Below are 19,791 nucleotides of genomic sequence, written 5' to 3' on the forward strand. Positions count from 1 at the left end.
CCGCCTGTCTCTCTTCTCACACATTAATAGGAACAACAGGAGTAAATGAAAGCAAAGGTTTGAACACACAGCTACTCTGTTGATTTAGTTGCTATGCAAAGGAGAACTCATGATAAACATCTTACTTGCAGTTCTCTGTACTGTTCTGCCCTGTATTAGAAGCACCTGTGATTACCCCTTATGTTGAGTGGTAAAATGCTAGATTATGGTCTGTTAAAAACAGAGAGAGCGTTTCAAAACAATGGAAAAATGAAAACATTCTAGCAGCCTGCGCTGTGGAGTCAGACTACTAACTCTTGTTATTATGCACTTTGATGTTCAATGTGTCAGATAACTTGATTTATGTAACCATGATGTTTATAATTCAGCACACATCTTACTCTGATAATATGTTACTGAAAAAGCAAAAGCAAACAGAAAATCTCTTTGTCTTCATAATATCCCTCAGGATCAAACTTCCATAATTACATTTGAATTAGGCACATTCAAATCACAGCTTTAGAAAAAAAGACAAAAAATTGAGAGTAGGGCTTGAAACCTCCACTAACATGGCATGTAGGGTTTTTTCTGTGCAAATGCCATCAAATTCTGCAAAACTCTAAACTTTCCCCTAAAAACTTTAAAAAATCCAGCCCTTATGGTTGTGTAGATACACTCAGTTCACATTTTCAGGATTAACTCATCCTCAGTATTGGTCTCCTAAGTCTGCAGACAATGCGCTCTAACACCTATGCTGTTTGCTCTTAGGTTTCCTTAAACTACTGCAAAGTAAAAACTGTCTAGAGTGTTGTTGCTTTTTTCACTGCTGCTATTTCAGAATATTGTAGAGAACAATGAAACTGGCAAGAGTTAGGTCAGTTTTATTCTGTTGCTTCTTGAGAAACGTGTAAACACCTGTAGATGCAGGCAATGGAACTGTTCTCTGAAAGGGTCTCTTTCAGGTCATTAATCAGTGTTAAATAACGTATGGCCAAGAACTGATCCCTGCATTACCCACTTCTGTAAAGGTCTGATTCAATCTCCATCTTCAGTAGGTGGTGCTGTGAAGTCACGAATGCAAAAATTGTAACAAGTGCAGCTATGACTGGGAGATAGTTGAGATAAAATTAGAGCCCTTTACATGGGAGGAGGGTTAGAAAAATTCACTTTTGCCTTATTTCTCTTACTTAGTTAAGACAATGTGATTTTTGTATTTTACCTCTATATAAATAATTTCTCTTGTATACAGTTAGCACATGGGAAAATTCCTCTTCTCCTTTTATTAGTCATAACTGAAATCTTTACCTCCATTATGGTTAAAAATATAAATAGTCATGGAGGGAATGGGACATGGCAGGTTATGAGGATTCAAGGGCAGAAACAAAACCCACCTACCCTAATCCTACCCTCACTTAGATTCAGCTCCATATTCCCATCAGAACTAAGGGCCTTAGTTACCATCACCACTCCCCCTCCCCCCATTTGTGTGTTTACACAAAATGTGTGTTTAATGAGTTTTCAAAAAAATACAAGGTAATGATTTTTATGGGGTGGCATATGGGTATGTATAAGATATCAACAAGTTCTAAGAATGGAATTAAATGAAAATATATATAATCCAAACAAATATGAATCAGGATAATGGAATGAAAGAAATATATGAATACAACTAATTAGCCATAATGCAATGGGTATAGCAATGTAATAGTTCAACGTAATCTCTTCAATGTTTAAGGTCTTTAGTGAAAAAACTGTTGTTTAGCTTCTCAAATGGCACTTTTAATATTGCCTTTAAAATGTTTGATTTTAATACTTACTTGTCTTAGCAATAATTGTATTAATCAGAAAGAAAATAAGCATAGTGCTTTCTTTCTTTACTAGTCCAAAGCCCAAGAACTAACAACAGTAAAAATGTCCAAATTTGGAGGAGGTATTGGTGCACCTAGCAAGGAGGAAAGGCTAAAGGAAGCCGCGGAAATACACTTAAGATTAGGACAAATTCAGAGATACTGTGAACTTATGGTGGAGCTTGGAGAGGTAAAGTACTAAACCAACTAATGAAGAACTAAATACAGTATAAAAGTCTAGTAAATACTACCTCTGCATGAGAGAAAACAAAAGAGTTATAAATCCAGCAAAGACTGATCTTCCTGCAATTTTGATGGTTTTAACATATACCGTGAAACTTGGCTAAAGTAAACACACAAGGGGTTAACAAAATTGGTTGCTCAGAACAGATGACTTTTAACTGAAGTACAAACTAAAATGGTATATTTTCGGGTTTTTGTGTCATAGCATCAGTGAAGACTAAACCATGGTTATTTGTTCTCTGTTAAAATGCTGTTGCTATATCTAAGGTTGGCACTTTGTGATAGCATTTCAGGTATTCCTTATCTATTGTGTCATTTTTGCATTTAATGAAACAGTCACTTAGTTTCAGTAACTAGTAAGAAATACATCTGCTTAAAACAAAGCTAATTGTGCATGTGTGTGTGTGTGTGTATTCCAATGCTGATCTTGCAGAGAAAACTTTGCAAACAATAAAGAGAAAATTGGATAAATAAATAAACTAACAGAAATAAATAAATTATAAAAACAGTTTGTTTGCATTTCAACATTATGATGATGGGTGCAATAATAGATTTGCTTAAAATAACTCCTAAAACAATCTTATTGAGGAATAATGTACACAACACCCCGTGAATTGTGATGCTCTTTATGGTCCATAAGACTGACACAGAATTTAAAGCGTTTTTATGTTCTGAAAAAATAACTCTGTAAATCTGGCCCCAAAAGATGGCAAACATGGAACCGAACATGACATTTTAAACGGGTATTTATGCTCTAACAAAGCACATGGGTACCTAACTAGATTTACAAAAGCCCTAACTCACTTAAGTGGGATCTGCAGAAGTGCCCATCTGTATATTTAGGAACGTACCTCAATACCTTTTTAAATCTGGGCATTAGTTACATTCATTCTGGAGTACCAATTTACAAGTAAAAAGTAGCACAGAATTTTTTGTTCTTTTTTTACCTCATGACAATTTTATTTTTAATGGAAAAGACATGTAATTGATTGAAACTATTTCTAAACGTAAAATTTTCATGTATAACATGTATTTCAGTGGGACAAAGCACTCTCAGTTGCACCAGGTGTATCTATGAAATACTGGAAGAAGCTAATGCAAAGGTAAGGCTAAAACACATTATTTTATGCATATTATAAGTTACAATTGAGCAAAGAACCAAGACAAATATAAATAATCAATACTAGTAAAGTAAACTGTATCTGGCATCTTTTTCAACATTCCAGTGATGTTGCTTTTATTGTTCGTTAAAATTTGTGATGGAATGAGCGAGGATTTCAATAGGGATTCCAGAGAGAGAGAGCTTGGAACATTTTAAAACAATATTATTCAGTAAGTTTAAGGGTTGGGTGTAGAATCGGTGATGAGGCTTGAAATCTTTTCATGTGGTGTCTTCATGGGAGAATCTTGTATAGCTTGTAAAGATATGTCTACACAGCCTGGGACAGCAAGCTTCCGAGCCTGTGTTGACAGACTTGGCTTTGTGCTACCATGCTAAAAATAGCTGTGTAGATACAGCAGTTTGGGTTGGAGCTCAGGTTCTGAAGCCTAGAGCATGGGAGGGGAGGTGCTTCACAGTCTGAGCTCCAGCCATAGCCACAACTTCAAAGTGCTGTTTACACAGCAGTTTTTAGCAATGATCCCAAAGCTGTTGACCAGGCTGGGAGGCTCGCTGCTATGAGCTATGTAGACATACCCACCGTGTCTTGGAGTCTGGAAAGGCAGATGGGTACATCTACTGCTAAATATACCACTGGTGTGCTATAAATATATTTAACACCAAATAAAACTAAACAGCCAGGTCATCCTTAATTTCATTTAGGAGAGCTGACCAGTTAATTCAGGAGGAAAATGATGATGTCATCCCATACTGCATAGCTACTGGTGATGTGGAGAAACTAGTCACTTTTTTTACTTCAAGAGGCCAACTTAAAGAGGCTCTGCTTGTCGCACAGGTATTATTGCTGACACGGCTCTTGGTCCATATTTATCATGGGCTAATGCGTCATTGCTCAAACTGGGGGTTCCAATCCAAAAAGGGGTCACAAGCTATTGTAAGGGGGTCACGAGATAAAAAAATGTTTTCGGGAGGAGAGCAAGCTGGGGGAGGAGAGGGGTACAGCAGTCGCTACTCTCTGACCACCCAGCTCTGAAGATAGCGCCACCAGCAGCAGCAGCACAGAAGTAAAGCTGGCAGTATCACGAGTATGCTCCTAGTGGTATGTACAGTAATTTACGATCACTTCTGGGGCGGGGCCGGAGGTCATCCCAGCCTGAAGTATTTTCAGAGGCGGGTCCAGCAAAAAAAGTTTGAGAACCCCTGAGCTAGTGAGTAAATACTTTTGGAGAGGGGGTTAATTTAGTGATTCGTTGCTGACCTTTCCGCATTAAATCTGAGATGAAGAGTATATTTAATAGGTCAGACACATGCACTTCTGTTAAATGGCCAAAAATCCCAACCCCACATGTCACTCATGTATTCAGCTGGCCAACTCTGACTTGGAAACCATGAAAGGAGTCTCCTACTTGGAGATTTTATACCTCATTCTGTTACATGGAAGTAATTGACAAAATTGCCATTGATTTTAACGGGTACAGGATTGGGCCACTGTTAGGATGATTCTGCACTGTTCTAAATGCTATCCTATCTTTCAGAGGATCTTCACAACAAATAGTTTGATTAATGTAAATACAAAAAAAAAAAAAAAAGCAGGATAGTGAATGTATTCAATGAAACTATGCAGCCAAGTGCTAAAAATGTGCTCCTAAAATTCAGAATATTACAGAAAATGTACAGTTTTAAATACCTGACTTTGTTAATGTGTTCAGTGTGACTATTAAGCCAGCTCTGAAAATATTTGTTACCCATTTTTGCCTTCTTTGTGCCACCCCAAATTCGTATTTGAGCTCATGGTGCAGAAAGGATGTAGGATCATGTCTGTAAGATGATGTTTAGAAGACAGAATAGTTTACCTATTTTTTCCACTGAATGTCAACTCTCTCTTGCTTTATTCATTGCAAGTGGTTTCCATTGATTTTAAAGAGCTTACATGCATAAATAAGTAAGTAAGATGGCCCTAAGGCTTTATCTTGGGCCTGACTACCGTAGAATGCTTTTGTGGTCTTAGCTTAAATCATTGTGAACTATTGATGCATGTTTTGTTTTGGTTTTTAAATCCCATGTGTTCACATTGCTTTTGTTCAATAGTTGTTATACTCTGAGGAAAAAGCTTAGATGTATACTTATACACAGCCTAATTATTTTCCTTGAACCTTAAAGCAATACAGCTAGGATTGATCTTTTTAGTTGTTTGGCACTGGGAAACATCACCATGATGCTTTTGCTGTAGTTCATAGCATTGTTGGCCTTTTTTGTTTCGAAGACTTAATCAAATAACAGTTTTAAGCAATAAAATCACTAAAGGCTATATTGAGCATTTTGATTCAGCCGTGACTGTTTAGTGGCATATAGCTGCATTGCCCCAGGTGGAGTCCAGGAGGAATTGTCACAGAGTCCTGGGCTGCTCCTGTCTTACTCCAGGTGGGAAGTAATTTTCTGCAGCCCTGAATTTTCACAGGCATCTATTTCTGCTGGCAGGCATATTGAGGAGCAGAGCCACGACTCTGCTTATTCTTCATTCTTTCCATTTGCTTCTAGAAAAGGGAGTATCTGTCATGTAACCCCTGCTCTCCACCATTTCCTTGGCCCTGAAATCTGGGAAGACCTACTTCAGCTGCATTAGGGATGTGGGGGTGTCTTGCTTCCTCTTATGCCCCTGCATGGCTGAGAAGGTCCTGGGAACAGAGTTGTTCTAAACTAGTTTATTAGTTAGAATATTTCCTTTACAGTCTCAGGTTTCAAAAGGGATTCTTTGTCAAATTATCTGGTTGAAAAAGTATTTTATGATTGATGGATTAATTTGTTGGTTTCTAGGCAGCTTGTGAGGGAAATATGCAAATCTTACAGCTTTCAGCATCAAATGGATCTTCAAATCCTGAAGGAAATTTGGAAGATTACAATGAGTGAGTCTATAGAGAAGTCACTTCTTTTTAAGTTTTTCAGTAAATTTTTTAGTGCAGAGTATAAAGCACAATTACTACACTGGAAGTCTTGGTACTTGGATTTGACACCAGTAGTGTGGAGTCTAGGAAACAGACATTTATATGCTCCCATACTTAGTTAATGCAGAGTCTGCTAATAATGAACTGCTACTGCATTAACAGATCCCATCAGTGAATGTTAGCTCCTGGCTCCAAATAGATTTTTCCAGATAAATTAGGCTTGAAATGCTTCTTATGACTACTTTTTAGACTTATTTAATACCAACAGAACTGTCTTAATTTTCATGACACTTAAAACTTTACTAAAATATGTTTTAGTAAGTATCGTCAGGTTAATGGCACATAACCCCTCCCCTGCTCCAGAAGGCAACACTGCATTTCACCAAAGAGGAATATGCCACATAGTGAACACTATTGGCCAAATTTTCAAATAGTGAAGGCTGACAAGCTGTCACAGGGCCCACTCACTGCTGGTGGTGCCTGTTCCTAGCCATTCTGGAGAATCAGCTCTTTCCAGGTTTAAGGCTCCCTTCTGCCTGCTCGCTGCATGCCCCGCCGCTACTCTTTCTCATGTGTGGGTGTGCTAGACCAAAATCCCTCCTCCCAAGGAGTGAACTGTGCACTACCCTCAATAGCCCCAGATAACCTCCATTCACTGGAAAGTGACTACAGACTACTTCCCTGCACTCCTCTCTGCTATCAGCCCCCTGGCTTTATAGAAGCCCTACCTGTTCCTGCACAGGTGAGCTTCCCCTAATTAGGGCTGTCCTTTCAGCCTTAATTCTCCCAGACGGCCACCTAATAGATGAATTGACCTATCTGGCCTCCATTAACCCCTACAGGGAGAGTGTCGGGTGGACTCCCCATCAAACGTGCCCACAATAAAACCCGTGAACATACCCGTGTTTGCACCTACACTGAAAAACATAAATCATGTAATATTTGCACAGCTGGGCGTGTGCAAGTGCAAGCACGAGTATCTGCTTGTGCAGTTATCTGATTTTCATAGTCAGGCTTTTGAGCAAGGAGGTGGATGCTGAGGTAAATTTGAATGTACACAGTGAGTGACCTTCTGAAAATGTAGTGCTGTTGCTCCAGTTCTGAGGACAAATGGACAGACATGGATTGATGCGCACGTAGTAAAATCAGCATCCTGTAAATGCACAGGTGCTTATTCGTAGTAGCGCTTAGTATTTGTTAGAGCTCTCAAGCGATTGAAAAAATGAATTGTGATTAATCATATCATTCAAAATATTTATCACGATTAATCACGCTGTTAAACAATAATAGAATACCATTTGTTTAAATGTTTTTGGGTGTTTTCTACATTTTCAAGTGTATTGATTTCAGTTACAACACAGAATACAAAGTGCACAGTGCTCACTTTATGTTTATTTTTGGTTACAAGTATTTGCACTGTAAAAATGATAAAGAAATAGTATTTTTCAATTCACTTAATACAAGTACAGTAGTGCCATCTCTTTTTCGTAAAAGTTGAACTTACAAATGTGAAATTAGTACAAAAAAAGAACTGCATTCAAAAATAAAACAATGTAAAACAGGAGACATACAGGTCTCCCCCAAGGAGTTCAGTCAAAAATTTAATTCACACATTATTTTTTTAACAAGCGTCATCAGCATGGAAGCATGTCCTCTGGAATGGTGGCCAAATCGTGAAGGGACATATGATTGTTTAGCATATTTGGCACATAAATACTTTGCAATGCTGGCTACAAAAGTGCCATGCGAATGCCTGTTCTCACTTTCAGGTGACATTGTAAATGAGAAGCGGGCAGCATGATTTCCTGCAAATGTAAACAACCTTGTTTGTCTGGGCGGTTGGCTGAACAAGAAGTAGGACTGAGGTGGACTCACAGGCTCTAAAGTTTTACATTGTTTTGGTTTTGAGTACAATTATGTAACAAAAAAATCTACATTTGTAAGTTGCACTTTCACCATTAAGAGATTGCACTACAGTACTTGTATGAGGTGAATTGAAAAATACTATTTCTTTTGTTTCTCATTTTTACAGTGCAAATATTTGTAATAAAAATAATATAAAGTGAGCACTGGACACTTTGTATTCTGTGTTGTAGTAGAGATCGATATATTTGAAAATGTAGAAAAACATCCAAAAATATTTAATACATTTCAATTGGTATTCTATTGTTTAATGATATATTGTGATTAACCGCAATTCATTTTTTGAGTTAATTGCGTGAGTTAACTGTGATTAATTGATAGCCCTAGGATCTGTATAACTTTAGGAGCCCTAATCATGGACCAGGACCATGCTAGGTTCTGTACAAGCACAATACAAAAAGACGGTCTCAGCCCCAAGGAGCTTACAATATAATGGGACTAGACATTTGTGTTTCTAGTCCTCCACTTCGATGCAGTCAAAATTCAGGACCCAAAAAATAGCTTGGTCTGATTATGTTGCTGAAGTCTAGTGCTGTTGATACAATGAATAATCAGAATAGAGTGGGTCAGTAACTCCTCTGGTTTAGTTGTTAGTGTGCTCAACTGTATTCGGTTCCCTTACTTATAAAGATTGCAGGTGTTTTCGTTATTACCTTTAGAAGTGTTCTTGCAGAATTCCTGTTTTGTTGTTACAGACTTCTTCACAGGGTCAGTAAAGAATTGGCAGAGTGGTATTTCCAGGATGGCCGTGCGGTGCTTGCAGCGTGTTGCCATCTAGCTGTTGAGAATATTGAGGTAATATTTTTTCTTTATTCTGTACAAAGGAAAAGACCAATAATAGGTTATTTTTTATATTGCCAGCTGTAGCATATTTTCAAAAACACACTACATTTATGTAATTTTTAAAATACATTATTTTCATTTAGTATGACTTTTTATTCATTCACATTGATAGATTGAAATCCTGGTTCCATGAAAGTCAATGACAAAACTCCCATTGACTTCAGTGGGGCCAGGATATCACTTTTAGGCAAAGAGAGAAATTATTTTATGTAATATTATATGAATAAATATAAGTTCTAAATATAGGGAAATAGAAATATTAGTGTTTACTGTTTGTGTTGAATAGGGATCTTATTGTGCTACATGAAAACACACAGGAAAATACAAGACTTGCACTCTAAAATAGGCAAGACAGGCAAACAGTAATGTTAAAAATACATTTCTTGTTGGTTAATTTATTTTTTAATTCACCTTACTTCGAACCATCACTATCATCTCTCTCTCACTCGGTCCCAGTGCTCCACCATTACTGTCCCATTGTGTCCTTTTTCCACTCTGGCCTCCCCACAGAGATATATTGCAAAATAGTGGGTGATGAGGAGAGAAAGCAGACAATCAGTTGGTGGCTATGTTACAGCATAACTAGAAGTGTTTAAAAGTCTTGTGGCCTCTCCTATCCTCTGCAGTCCTTGCTGGCACCTCAGTTGCTCTTTACCCCAAGGAGAGGGTGGGATGAGGATGGGGAAGCTCCTACCTCCACTCTGAAGTCTCCTGGACTCAGGAGCAGGGAGGCAGCCTGGTTTCTCTCACCCCTGCAGTCTATGCTGGGAACTGAGAATCATAGATTCCATTGAAACAATATTCATTTATATTTGTTTTCTAGACTGTTTGACAGGACAAAGGATGATGTTAGAGTTTGGGCTAAAGGAAAGCAGTTCTGTTCATAAAAAGATCACAGATATGTGGTAGACAATTATTGAGTCTTCTCAGAAGCAGAACTTTTAAGTTTTAGTTTATGTAATTAATGCATGTTTTGTCACTCTGTAGAAAGCACAATCTCACAAATGAATGTAACATGCTAGTCACAGTGAATCCTAAAAAGTGCTTGTGTCACTTACTGATATGATTTTCTTATTGAGCAAGCTTGCCATGGCAAACCTGATTCGTGGAAATGAACTGGAGTTGGCAGTCAGTGTGGGTACTGTCTTAGGAGAAAGTGCAGCGCAAGCAACACATTATGCTCTAGAGTTACTAGCAAGAAAATGTATGACAGTAACAACATGGTAAGAATTTCTTACTCCAAAGAAGATTTTTTTTTCTAACAAAACACAAAGTTGTTATAACTGACAGAAGTCCATAGGATGATATGAATAAAGCTATCATTTGGAATCCTCTGTAGTTCTATAAGACAGACGCAGACAGAAATGAGATACAAATTGAGATATCATTTAATATATACCAGGTCGAGATGGTGAAATCTGGAATATATAATGCAGAGAAATAGTATGCCAAATGAGATATAGGCCCTTATACTGAAGTCTTTATTCAGGCAAACTATTAAAGGCAGTTAGTGTTTTGCTTAAGCAAGAATAGCAGTATCAGACCTGTAATGCATAAAGAACCCAAATGTTCCTCAATTCCTCATTAATCTCAGAAAACAGACGCATGCGTACATATTGTAAATAAGTAAGCAGGTGCAGTGTTTCCTCAATGATTACCAAACTCTTAACTTGTATTTGAACAGGTAAAGCTCCTTCACTTGCCCCAAATCAAGTTATTAAAACTAATTTAATAAAAGTGAATAAAAATAGTCACTTGGAGAAAGAAACTTAACAAAAGTCACTTGGAAGAAGTAAGGCCAAAAGTGATCCATAGGTGAAGAGTGAACAGCAGCTTAGATAAAAATTTGTGATGTGGTATTTAAAAGGATTGCAAGGCATAAACACCCAGGAGGGAGAGGGGTAATTTAATATGGCACTGCAAATATAGCTGGGAGAGTTGAGAAGTTATTAAGATCCCACAGAATTGCTGTTTGACTTTCTCCGGGAGAAGGAGGCCATGCCTTTGTGTCATCCAAGGAAATTTCACAAGGTCCTGTATTACAATGTCCTCCATGCACTGGTTTTACTGTGGCAGGGTACAGTTTTGCCTTATCATTCTGTGATAGACAGCACAACATATAATGGGAGAAAAAGATGATGCCGTGTGCAGGATCAGCTTTAGGCATGGTTTTAGGACTTGTATTTTGTTTAGAGAAATAGGAATTAATGTGGGACAGCCAGTCTGTTTTTAAAAGGATCTAACAACTACGTTTTCGTTTTGTTGTCAAAGTTGGTATTTGATCACGCAGTTAGAGATACACCAAGAGTAGCCTAGTTGACCTCCTTTCCACAGGAGAATAGGTCTAGTTTAATCAAAGAAACCATTGCAGGAACATTGATTGCATAAAATGATTGGTTTATGGTTCTTGTCTTTACAATGGTTTGGCATGTCAGCACAGCAAAAATTTTGACAAAACTGTTCTGGCATGTCCACATACAACACACCTTACAATAGTAGTTGAATCCCTGCATTCTAAGGGCATGTCTACACTTACTCCGGAGCAATCGATCCAGCAGGGGTCGATTTATCGCATCTAGTGAAGATGCGATAAATTGACCGCTGAGCGCTCTCCTGTCGACTCTGGTGCTCCACCGGAGCCAGAGGCGCAGGCAGAGTCGACGGGGGAGTGTAAGCAGTTGACTTACCGCAGTGAAGACACCGCGGTAAGTAGATCTAAGTACATCGACTTCAGCTATGTTATTCATGTAGCTGAAGTTGTGTAACTTTGATCGATCTTCCCCCCACCCTTAGAGTAGACCAGGCCTGAGATTCCTGATTATTCTTATTCTGTAGGACACACCATCATTTTGGGCACAGTTACTTTTGTGTAACTTCTGAACAGGAAACACTGCAGATAGAATTAGGAAGATAGATGAAATGGTACAATTGTAACACTTTGTAACTTTCCCATGCACACTTAGGGGTTGTCTACACAAACAATTAGACTACTAAAAGCTGAGTCTCTGAATCTATTCTGCACTCGCCTGCTGAGGTCTAACTGTATGTACCCTGTTTCAGAGTAACAGCCGTGTTAGTCTGTATTCACAAAAAGAAAAGGAGTACTTGTGGCACTTTAGAGACTAAGATTCACATTAGCAGTTCATTAGAGCACTTTGATCTAGTCTGCTTTGAAATGGGACTAGCTGAAAGCACTCTAACAAACTCTTAATGCATGTCAGCAGGGTTCACAGGAGCAGTTAGACCACAGAAGGGTAGCAGGGTAGATTCACACCCCATGTTGCCACATCTAATTGTTCATATAGACAGGCCCTTAGAAGAAACCATTGCATTGAGCTAAAGACCTCATCCCAGTTAATACAACCAACGCTTGTCAATATTACCGGGACAACAGTTGTGTATACATTATACAGTCTTTGTAAACTCAGTGTTCAGAATTACAGTTGTTGCACAAATTTTTAGACAGAGATTGCTGCAACACAGTTCACCACCCCTTTCAGATACTACAAAATAGCAATAGTAAATACCTATGCTATACCTATATCTCATTATAGTGAGAAGCAGAAATCCTGGCTGCTCTAACATATATGGAACTCCCTTTACCATTAGAAATCTTTACTTTTCCATAACTCAGTCTAAATTTAGAAATACCCACTGTTCTTCTGAAGCACTCTTCTTTTGCTATAGTGCATTTCTCAGAATACTGGAAGATCCCTGATTAACTTATAATTCATAGATTCATAGATATTTAGGTCAGAAGGGACCATTATGATCATCTAGTCTGACCTCCTGCACAACGCAGGCCACAGAATAGGTTATTGATGGAACATTTTACTATACATTCGTCCAGTGGTAGTCTCTCAAAAACAAACACAAAATATATTGCGAAAATTATTTTGAATGTTTGATAATGTCAGCTTAGTTTTGGTTTGTGCCCATCACCTCCTACCACTCCTAAAATGGCACTTCTTTCCCGTAGATGAATCCTAATAATATTTATTTATTGAAAGCTTAACTCCTACTTCACTGGCCTCAGTTGCACTATTTTTGCTAGATCCTGAATTTCTTTTCAAGATTGGTTCTTGAAAAACATTTCAGGTAACACAGTTTTTGGATGACAGAGACCTTTGCATTAAACAGTTGTTTTCAATGTATGGTCTCAACTGACTTCTACCAACTTTTTTAAAAACAGTTTTTCCCTGCTTAGGCCAGCACATGCCAGCAAAACTATGTTATGGAAATAGTTTTTAGGAACTGATCTTGAAAGCCATTTCAGGATTCCACAAAGATTGCATTCTGGGTATGGCTTCTGTATATCTTGGAAAATTAGCTGTTATATGTTGAATGACACAAGCTGATATTCCAAATAGCTTGTTGATTCAATTTTGCAGCGGGGGTTAGAATCAAGCCATTGGTGTAATTTGATGCTGCTGTTTCACAAAGCCAAATTTATCTGGTTGTTGGAATGGTTGTGCTGTTTGTTCAGTAATTTGTCCCCTATTTAGTAAACAAAAACTTTTTTTTTTTTTTGCTCATTACTGTTTCAATATCTTCCTTTTAGCTTTCCATCTCTTGGATACAGGTACTTTGTTGTTTCTAAAGAGAGAGATTCTAAAAAATCCATTGAAGCGCTATGATTTTGGCATAGGCTAAAAATAACCTTAAAGTATAAGTTTCTTTGTTTTTTTCTAGTGTTGATAAAATATGTATATAAATGTTTTGTAAAATGGTAGATGGGTAGAAGTTGTTTGCAAAGCAACAATTCACTAACATTTTCAAGTGACCACATAACTCTGCAAGTGAAGAGTAAACACATTAGAAGAATAAAAATATAGGGATTTGTATCACTCTGTCTCTCTGTTTTTAACTGAATGTACATTTAGGGTCATATCTTAAAGGTATTAGAACTATTCTAAATCAGGTAGAGCTGGAAAATGAAAACGCACTCCTCAATGGAAGGGAGTGATAAGAAAATGGCAGAATAATGACTAGGACATGCCAGCTTCCCTGGCCCCATCAAAGTATATAGTGCGAAAATTCAACAAGAAGACATTGCACCCTATTTGAGGAGCATTTGAACCTAAATGGTCCTTTTCTCCAATATGAGTTAGAGTGCAGGGAATGAATGGCACCCTTGCTTCACCTCCAGGTGCATTATGCTCTTTGGCAGATGGTAACTGTCCTTATACAGACATATACTTGATACTCTGTGGAAATGTGTATGTGTGGAGAACGGCCTCAATCTGCATTTGCTTGAGGCTAAATTGTGCATTTCCCCATATTTCCCAAAGGTGTCACTCCTGTTTCAGTTCCTGTGTATTCGATTCTGGCCTAATTAATGAATATCTACAATTACTGGCAAAACAAATGTGGGGATCATAGACTCAGGAACATCAGTCAGAGATAGCTCTGCTGATGAAGAGAGCTAAATTTTATGGCTAACAGCTCCATTCCCTGGGTAACAAGTGAAGTGTTGTTCAGACCTGGAGGAGTGCCTATTTGGTGCTTGTATTGGTGCAAGGAACAGGCACAGAAAACTGGGGAAAGAGCAGGAGCCAGGATAAGGAAGTATTGGGCACATAAAATAACTATTTAAAAATTTTGCTGTGTTAATTATTTTATAAATAAATATTCCCTATGAGCTATTTTATGTAAGATGAAGTAAAAATAATAGAGGGTGTATTTTCAGCAGTGAGATTCTTGTAAACGGCAAATCCATGTGCACTGGGCTGAAAATGTGTCCCTGTTTCCTGTTTTAAAATCCCATCTTGTAATTACAAGACACTTTTCAGTTAGCTTTAGTGCTGACTAATGTTGATTTCATGAAGTTCTGGGAGCTTTGCACCTTACCAACTTCCTGGAGTTAAACTAGGGCAAAAAGAGGCAGTACTCTCTTTATAAGCCTCATGTATCACACTAATAATGTAGGCTTACTGGACTGATCACCCTTTTCCATTTCCCTAGCAACAACACATATTTCTTCAGTGTAAGAGGAAAGGCGAGTATAAAGAAAACAGTCTTACCTCTGACACTGCATCTCCACCATTACATGTCATTGAGAGTAACTGCCACATTTTCTGTTTGCACAGGGACTTGGCAGCAGATCTTCTCATGATGATTCCCAATAATGAACTGCAGTTAGTAAAGCTATGTGCCTTCTATCCTGGATCCACAGCAGAGATAAATGACCTACATGAAAAGGTACATTTAAGGGGCTTTTATTAATAAAAAAAACCCCTCATTTTACTATTCAAGTAAATGTTTGTATTGATTTGTTTCTTAATATGTAGATAAATTCATAACACTTAAGGACAAATTCATTCCTAGCATGAATTTGGCCCCAATAATATGTTGTATTATCGTCCCTCATATCCATTTTTGTTCTGTTTAATCTGCATAATACTTTTACCATCAGTTTATGCACAATAAGAAATGTGTATTTGGTTTCTGGTATGCTATAAAGGCAGTTTGATGTAGTGACCATCAGACTGGACTGGGACTCAGGAGACGTAGGTTCTATTCCCAGCTTTGCTGCTGGCCTGCTGGGTGACTGTGGGTAATTCACGTTCACTTCTCCGTGTCTCAGTTTCCACATTTATAAAATGAGAATAATGGGATTTTCCTTCTCTATTAAGCATTTGGAAATCTGCTGATGATTAGAGCTTGGTGGTGGCTGTTCTTATTATGTGTGCAGTAGCAGACTAAGGCCAACTCTATAAGAATCTGGATTCCCCCCAGTGCAGAATGTTTCCAATTGCTCATGGTCATAAGAGTCATCTGTAAATAGGGCTTATAGTCTCCTTGTCTCTGAAGTCATATTAAAGAATGCCTCCTTCCCCCACTACCCTGATCTCTGTGGTACTGCGTCTGGTGCCCACTGGCTCCTTTGCCTGGCAGACTTCCTCTGCAGCCTGGAAGAGTCTGCTTCCTCTGACTACTTTACTTTTGACTCAAACTGCTCATCTAGTCACTTCTTAGACAACAGGTTTGTCACAGAAAGACCTCACAAAGTTCTGAGACACTGAGGCTGACATTCACCAGGCATTTGGCATACTGACTCTACCAGTATGCATCCCTGTACAGGGGATCAAAGTGTACTCTCCTAGTGGTGAGTTACATGTCCGTGAAAACAATCTTTATTACATTTAAATAAAGAGAATGATCTTTTCTTCATATCAGAGAAAATCTGTTTTTGTTATGCTTTATGGGAACTTCCATAGTTTCTTGAACCTTACCATGTTCAAACAAAACTATTTATTTCTTGTGTAAAACCTTTGTTTTCTAGTGTAATCTACCAGGTATAGAAGAATGTATGCAGCTAGCAGAGACTGCTCAGGCAAATGGAGACATATTTGAAACCATAAAATACTATTTGTTAAGTACAGAACCAGAAGAAGCCCTTCCTGTTGGCATTCAGTATATTAAAGGTAGGCTTATGAATGGAAGAACCTGATCTCAATGTAGTCATTTGTTTGGCTTCTTTCTGCTTGGTATTTACCATTTTCATTTTTTGTTTGTATTTTTCAACAGAACAAATTAGTAGCTCAGATTGGACTTTGGATTCAGTGTGTCCCTTTCTTGATCTTCTAAGCTGTATACGCACTGAAAGATTAGTGCTGCATAAATGTAGTGAGTGAGTATGTTTCCCATGATTATAAAACTGAAGCTTCCCTCTTTTTTAAAGATTACTCTTTCTCCTTGTTTACAGTCATGTGTTCTGCTTCTTTCCTACAGCTAGCAATCACTTGGATATCTTTACAACATAGCTCTCAGCTTAGCCACCTGAATAAAAATAACAAATACAACCATATGATCTAATCCATCAGCCTTAACATGGGCAAACTTCCTTTGAGCCAATGGGTGTTTTGCAAATGTTGGGACTGAAGGTTAGGTCCTAAATTCAGATTCAGGCCAACCTATCTGCATCTGTAGTAGCAGAGCAGGATCTTGAAGGGACAAATGCAAGATCTTCTCTGGTTGAGTTTCACTGAATTGACAAAGGTGTTGGGAGAACTTCAGGCCACAACCTGTGCATTCCCTATTTTGGGTAGTTATCGAGAAGGTTGTGGTGAGACCACTATCACAATATCTAGCTTCCTCAGAACTCATTGACACTCTAGTCAAAATGGGTATAAACCTAGGTTTAGTACACAGGCTGCACTTCTTGCATTTAATTTTCCCTTTGTGGTAACAATGATCAGGTATTCTTCCTAACTTCTAGATCTGTCAGCTGCCTTTAAAACTGCTGATCATGAAGTGTTGCTGACCCATCTTTGGTCTGAGGCAGGAATTGCTGGGGTGGAGATTGCTTTTTCTTGGCTGAGAAGACCCAAAGAGTTGTAATAGGCAATTATTTGTCAACTGTAAGGGCACTCTCTTGTTGGGTCCTGCAGGATTCCATCTTATTGCCCCTCTTGTATCTATGTGTATATTTGGTCTATTGAAGGAGTTAGTGAAGAGAAGCAGATGGTATTATTTTCAGGCTAATGACCTTAAAGTTTGTCTCCAACTCAAATGATCAAGCTGGAGCTGTTGAGACTAATGCAGGGTTCAGGTGAAATTGGGGAATGGATGAGAGCAAGCTGGCTGAGGCTCAATCCAGACAAGACAGTTGATGCTGGTAGGTTGAGAGAAACAACCCAAAGAGTTAGTGGAGATTTGATTTGCACCAAAGAGGAGGGTGTTCAGCTGCCATTGTTAAATAACTAGAGTCTGGCTAGACCAAAGATTGCATTTAGAAGTGACTGTCATGATCAAAAAGGTGTTTTACTATCTACGTCTGGCCAGATGAGTACGACATACTCTTTCAAATTCAGATATAGCTACTATCATTCATGCCTGTGTCACTGCAAGGTTAGACTATCCCAGTGCAGTCTGTGGGGGATACATCTTAAATTTAATAGGCAGCTGGAACTGGTGCAGAAGGTAGCTGTCTGGTTGATAACTAGACCATTCTGTAGAGAGCACGTGGCTCTGCAGATAGATTTTAAGGTGTTGGCTTGAACTTATAAAGCCTTAAATGGTCAGAGTGTAGCTGAGCACCTCTGTTTCCAGGATACACTGGCTTTGTCTGCACTACACAGCTTTTAGCGACACAGCTGTGCTGTTAGAAGCTGAGCTGTTAAAAGGCGCGCACGCAGTGTAGCTGTTTTTTGTCAGCAAGAGAGAGCTTTCCTGCCAACACAAATCTTCCACCCCCAACGAGCGGCAGTAGCTTTGTTAGCAGGAGAGCGCTCTTGCCAACAAAGCGCTCTTCACGTTGGCGCTTTTCCTTGACAAAACTTTTGTCTTTTGGAGGGGAGGTGGGGGAGGGAGGGGTGTTTTCTTAACACGTCTGAACGACAAAAGTTTTGTCATTCACTTGCCAGTGTAGACAAAGCCACTGTTGCAAGCAGGATCACCAGAGACACTGATGGTAAATCTGCGTAACAGAGAAAGCATTTTCCATAAGAGCCCCAGGGATCTGGTATGCCCTCCTGCTGCTGGTCTGAACTGCCTGGATTTAAGAACTTAAGGAGTACCCTGCAGTGCCTAACGCTCTGTCTACACTGCCAATTGAATGACAAAACTTTTGCCGTTCACAGGTGCTTAAAAAAGCCCCCATGAAAGACAAAAGTTGCAGCGGCAAGTGGCAGTGCAAACAGCTCGTTGTCGGCAGAAGCGCTCTCCTGTCAACACCGTGAACTCCGCTCCTAGGGGGTGGAAGTATTTTGTCAGCAAAGTGCCGACAAACAGTGTTTACACTGCCCAACTTTTAATGACATGGCCGTGTAGCTGTGTTGTGCAGACAAAGCCTAAATGTTTTGCCTGGTTTAGAGAATAAGGGAGTTTTATTATTGGTTATAAATATGATATAATGCATTCAGTTTGCCTAATTGACGTTATCCTGCCTGACTGCATAAAATCAGAGGAGGCTTTTGTGGGGGGAAGCAAATAGGAAACAAAACAATGATAGAGAAAAGGCTCCTTAAGGGAATAACGGGGGAAGCTATTAATTGGGGAATGCCCCTGCATGCCTCCATCCAGGCTAACCAGGATTACATTTCCCAGACCTAACCCTACAATCAAAGGGAATACTAAACCTTTAAGAGTTTGTCTATGCTGCAGTCAGACACCCACAGCTGGCCTGTGGCAGCTAACTTGGGCTTGCAGGGCTCAGGCTGCAGGGCTATAAAATTGCAGCTTGTTGCAGGGCTATAAAATTGCAGCAAATTGTAGATGTTCAGGCTCAGACTGGACCGTGGGGTCTGGGACCCTGCAACGGGGGAGGGACCCACTGTGACAGATTTTTGTTACCAATCTGCCTGAGGCATCAGGTGATTAGGCTGAGGCGACAGGATTGTTGGGGGCGGGGGGGAAGATGACCGAGCACATTAAGCAACTGAGTTTTAAAGTTTTATTGATAAAATAATAAAATAACTGCGGAGAGTGATGGGTGCTCTCCACGTCACTTAGAGGAAGGAAGAAAGCGTTAGTGCCCCTAGCCCTAACCCACTTTCATACTCACACATGCACTACCCGAGGCTGGCCAGGCCTGGATGTAACGTTAGAAGAAGATGGGGAAGGATGGACAGGAGTTCTGGCCTGTGCGCACAGGTTGTTTAGGGTTCGCTGCCAATCTTCAACTTGCTTCAGCTCTTGGGAGGGTTTTAAACCTTAGGATTTTTTGGGGGCATTTTGGTTCAGGACTTTTGCTCCCCCGAGCTTTTCGTACCAGTCCGAGACAGCCTTTGGTGGCTTTTTTGGTTTTTTAAAAACATCCTGGCTTTAGGGACACTACATTAGTTTTATTTTTTGTTGGCCTTCACTGTTTTGCTTGGTTTTGCAGCCACTGCAGGTTTATGCAGTTGAATTTTTCTTTTTTTGTGGCTGGTTGGAGTTGGAATTTAGGCTC

General features: G+C 39.2%; 1 protein-coding gene across 2 annotated transcripts in view; it reads left to right on the forward strand.

The window, feature by feature from the left end:
• The window catches only part of WDR17 (WD repeat domain 17), an 88,645-nt gene that overhangs the window by 63,924 nt on the left and 4,930 nt on the right, over positions 1-19,791 (forward strand). Inside the window, exons 17-26 of one of the 2 annotated variants that reach the window (XM_077815490.1) lie at positions 1,861-2,016; positions 3,108-3,172; positions 3,892-4,024; positions 6,004-6,092; positions 8,750-8,849; positions 9,981-10,120; positions 13,459-13,479; positions 14,960-15,098; positions 16,183-16,324; positions 16,428-16,530. In XM_077815490.1, coding sequence (XP_077671616.1) covers positions 1,861-2,016; positions 3,108-3,172; positions 3,892-4,024; positions 6,004-6,092; positions 8,750-8,849; positions 9,981-10,120; positions 13,459-13,479; positions 14,960-15,098; positions 16,183-16,324; positions 16,428-16,530 — 1,088 coding nt within the window. The remainder of the gene's footprint in view (positions 1-1,860; positions 2,017-3,107; positions 3,173-3,891; positions 4,025-6,003; positions 6,093-8,749; positions 8,850-9,980; positions 10,121-13,458; positions 13,480-14,959; positions 15,099-16,182; positions 16,325-16,427; positions 16,531-19,791) is intronic. The other variant, XM_077815491.1, reaches the window with a different exon arrangement.

The sequence above is a fragment of the Eretmochelys imbricata genome, chromosome 4 (assembly GCF_965152235.1).
Source record: "Eretmochelys imbricata isolate rEreImb1 chromosome 4, rEreImb1.hap1, whole genome shotgun sequence".
In the NCBI taxonomy this organism is placed as follows: Eukaryota; Metazoa; Chordata; order Testudines; family Cheloniidae; genus Eretmochelys; species Eretmochelys imbricata.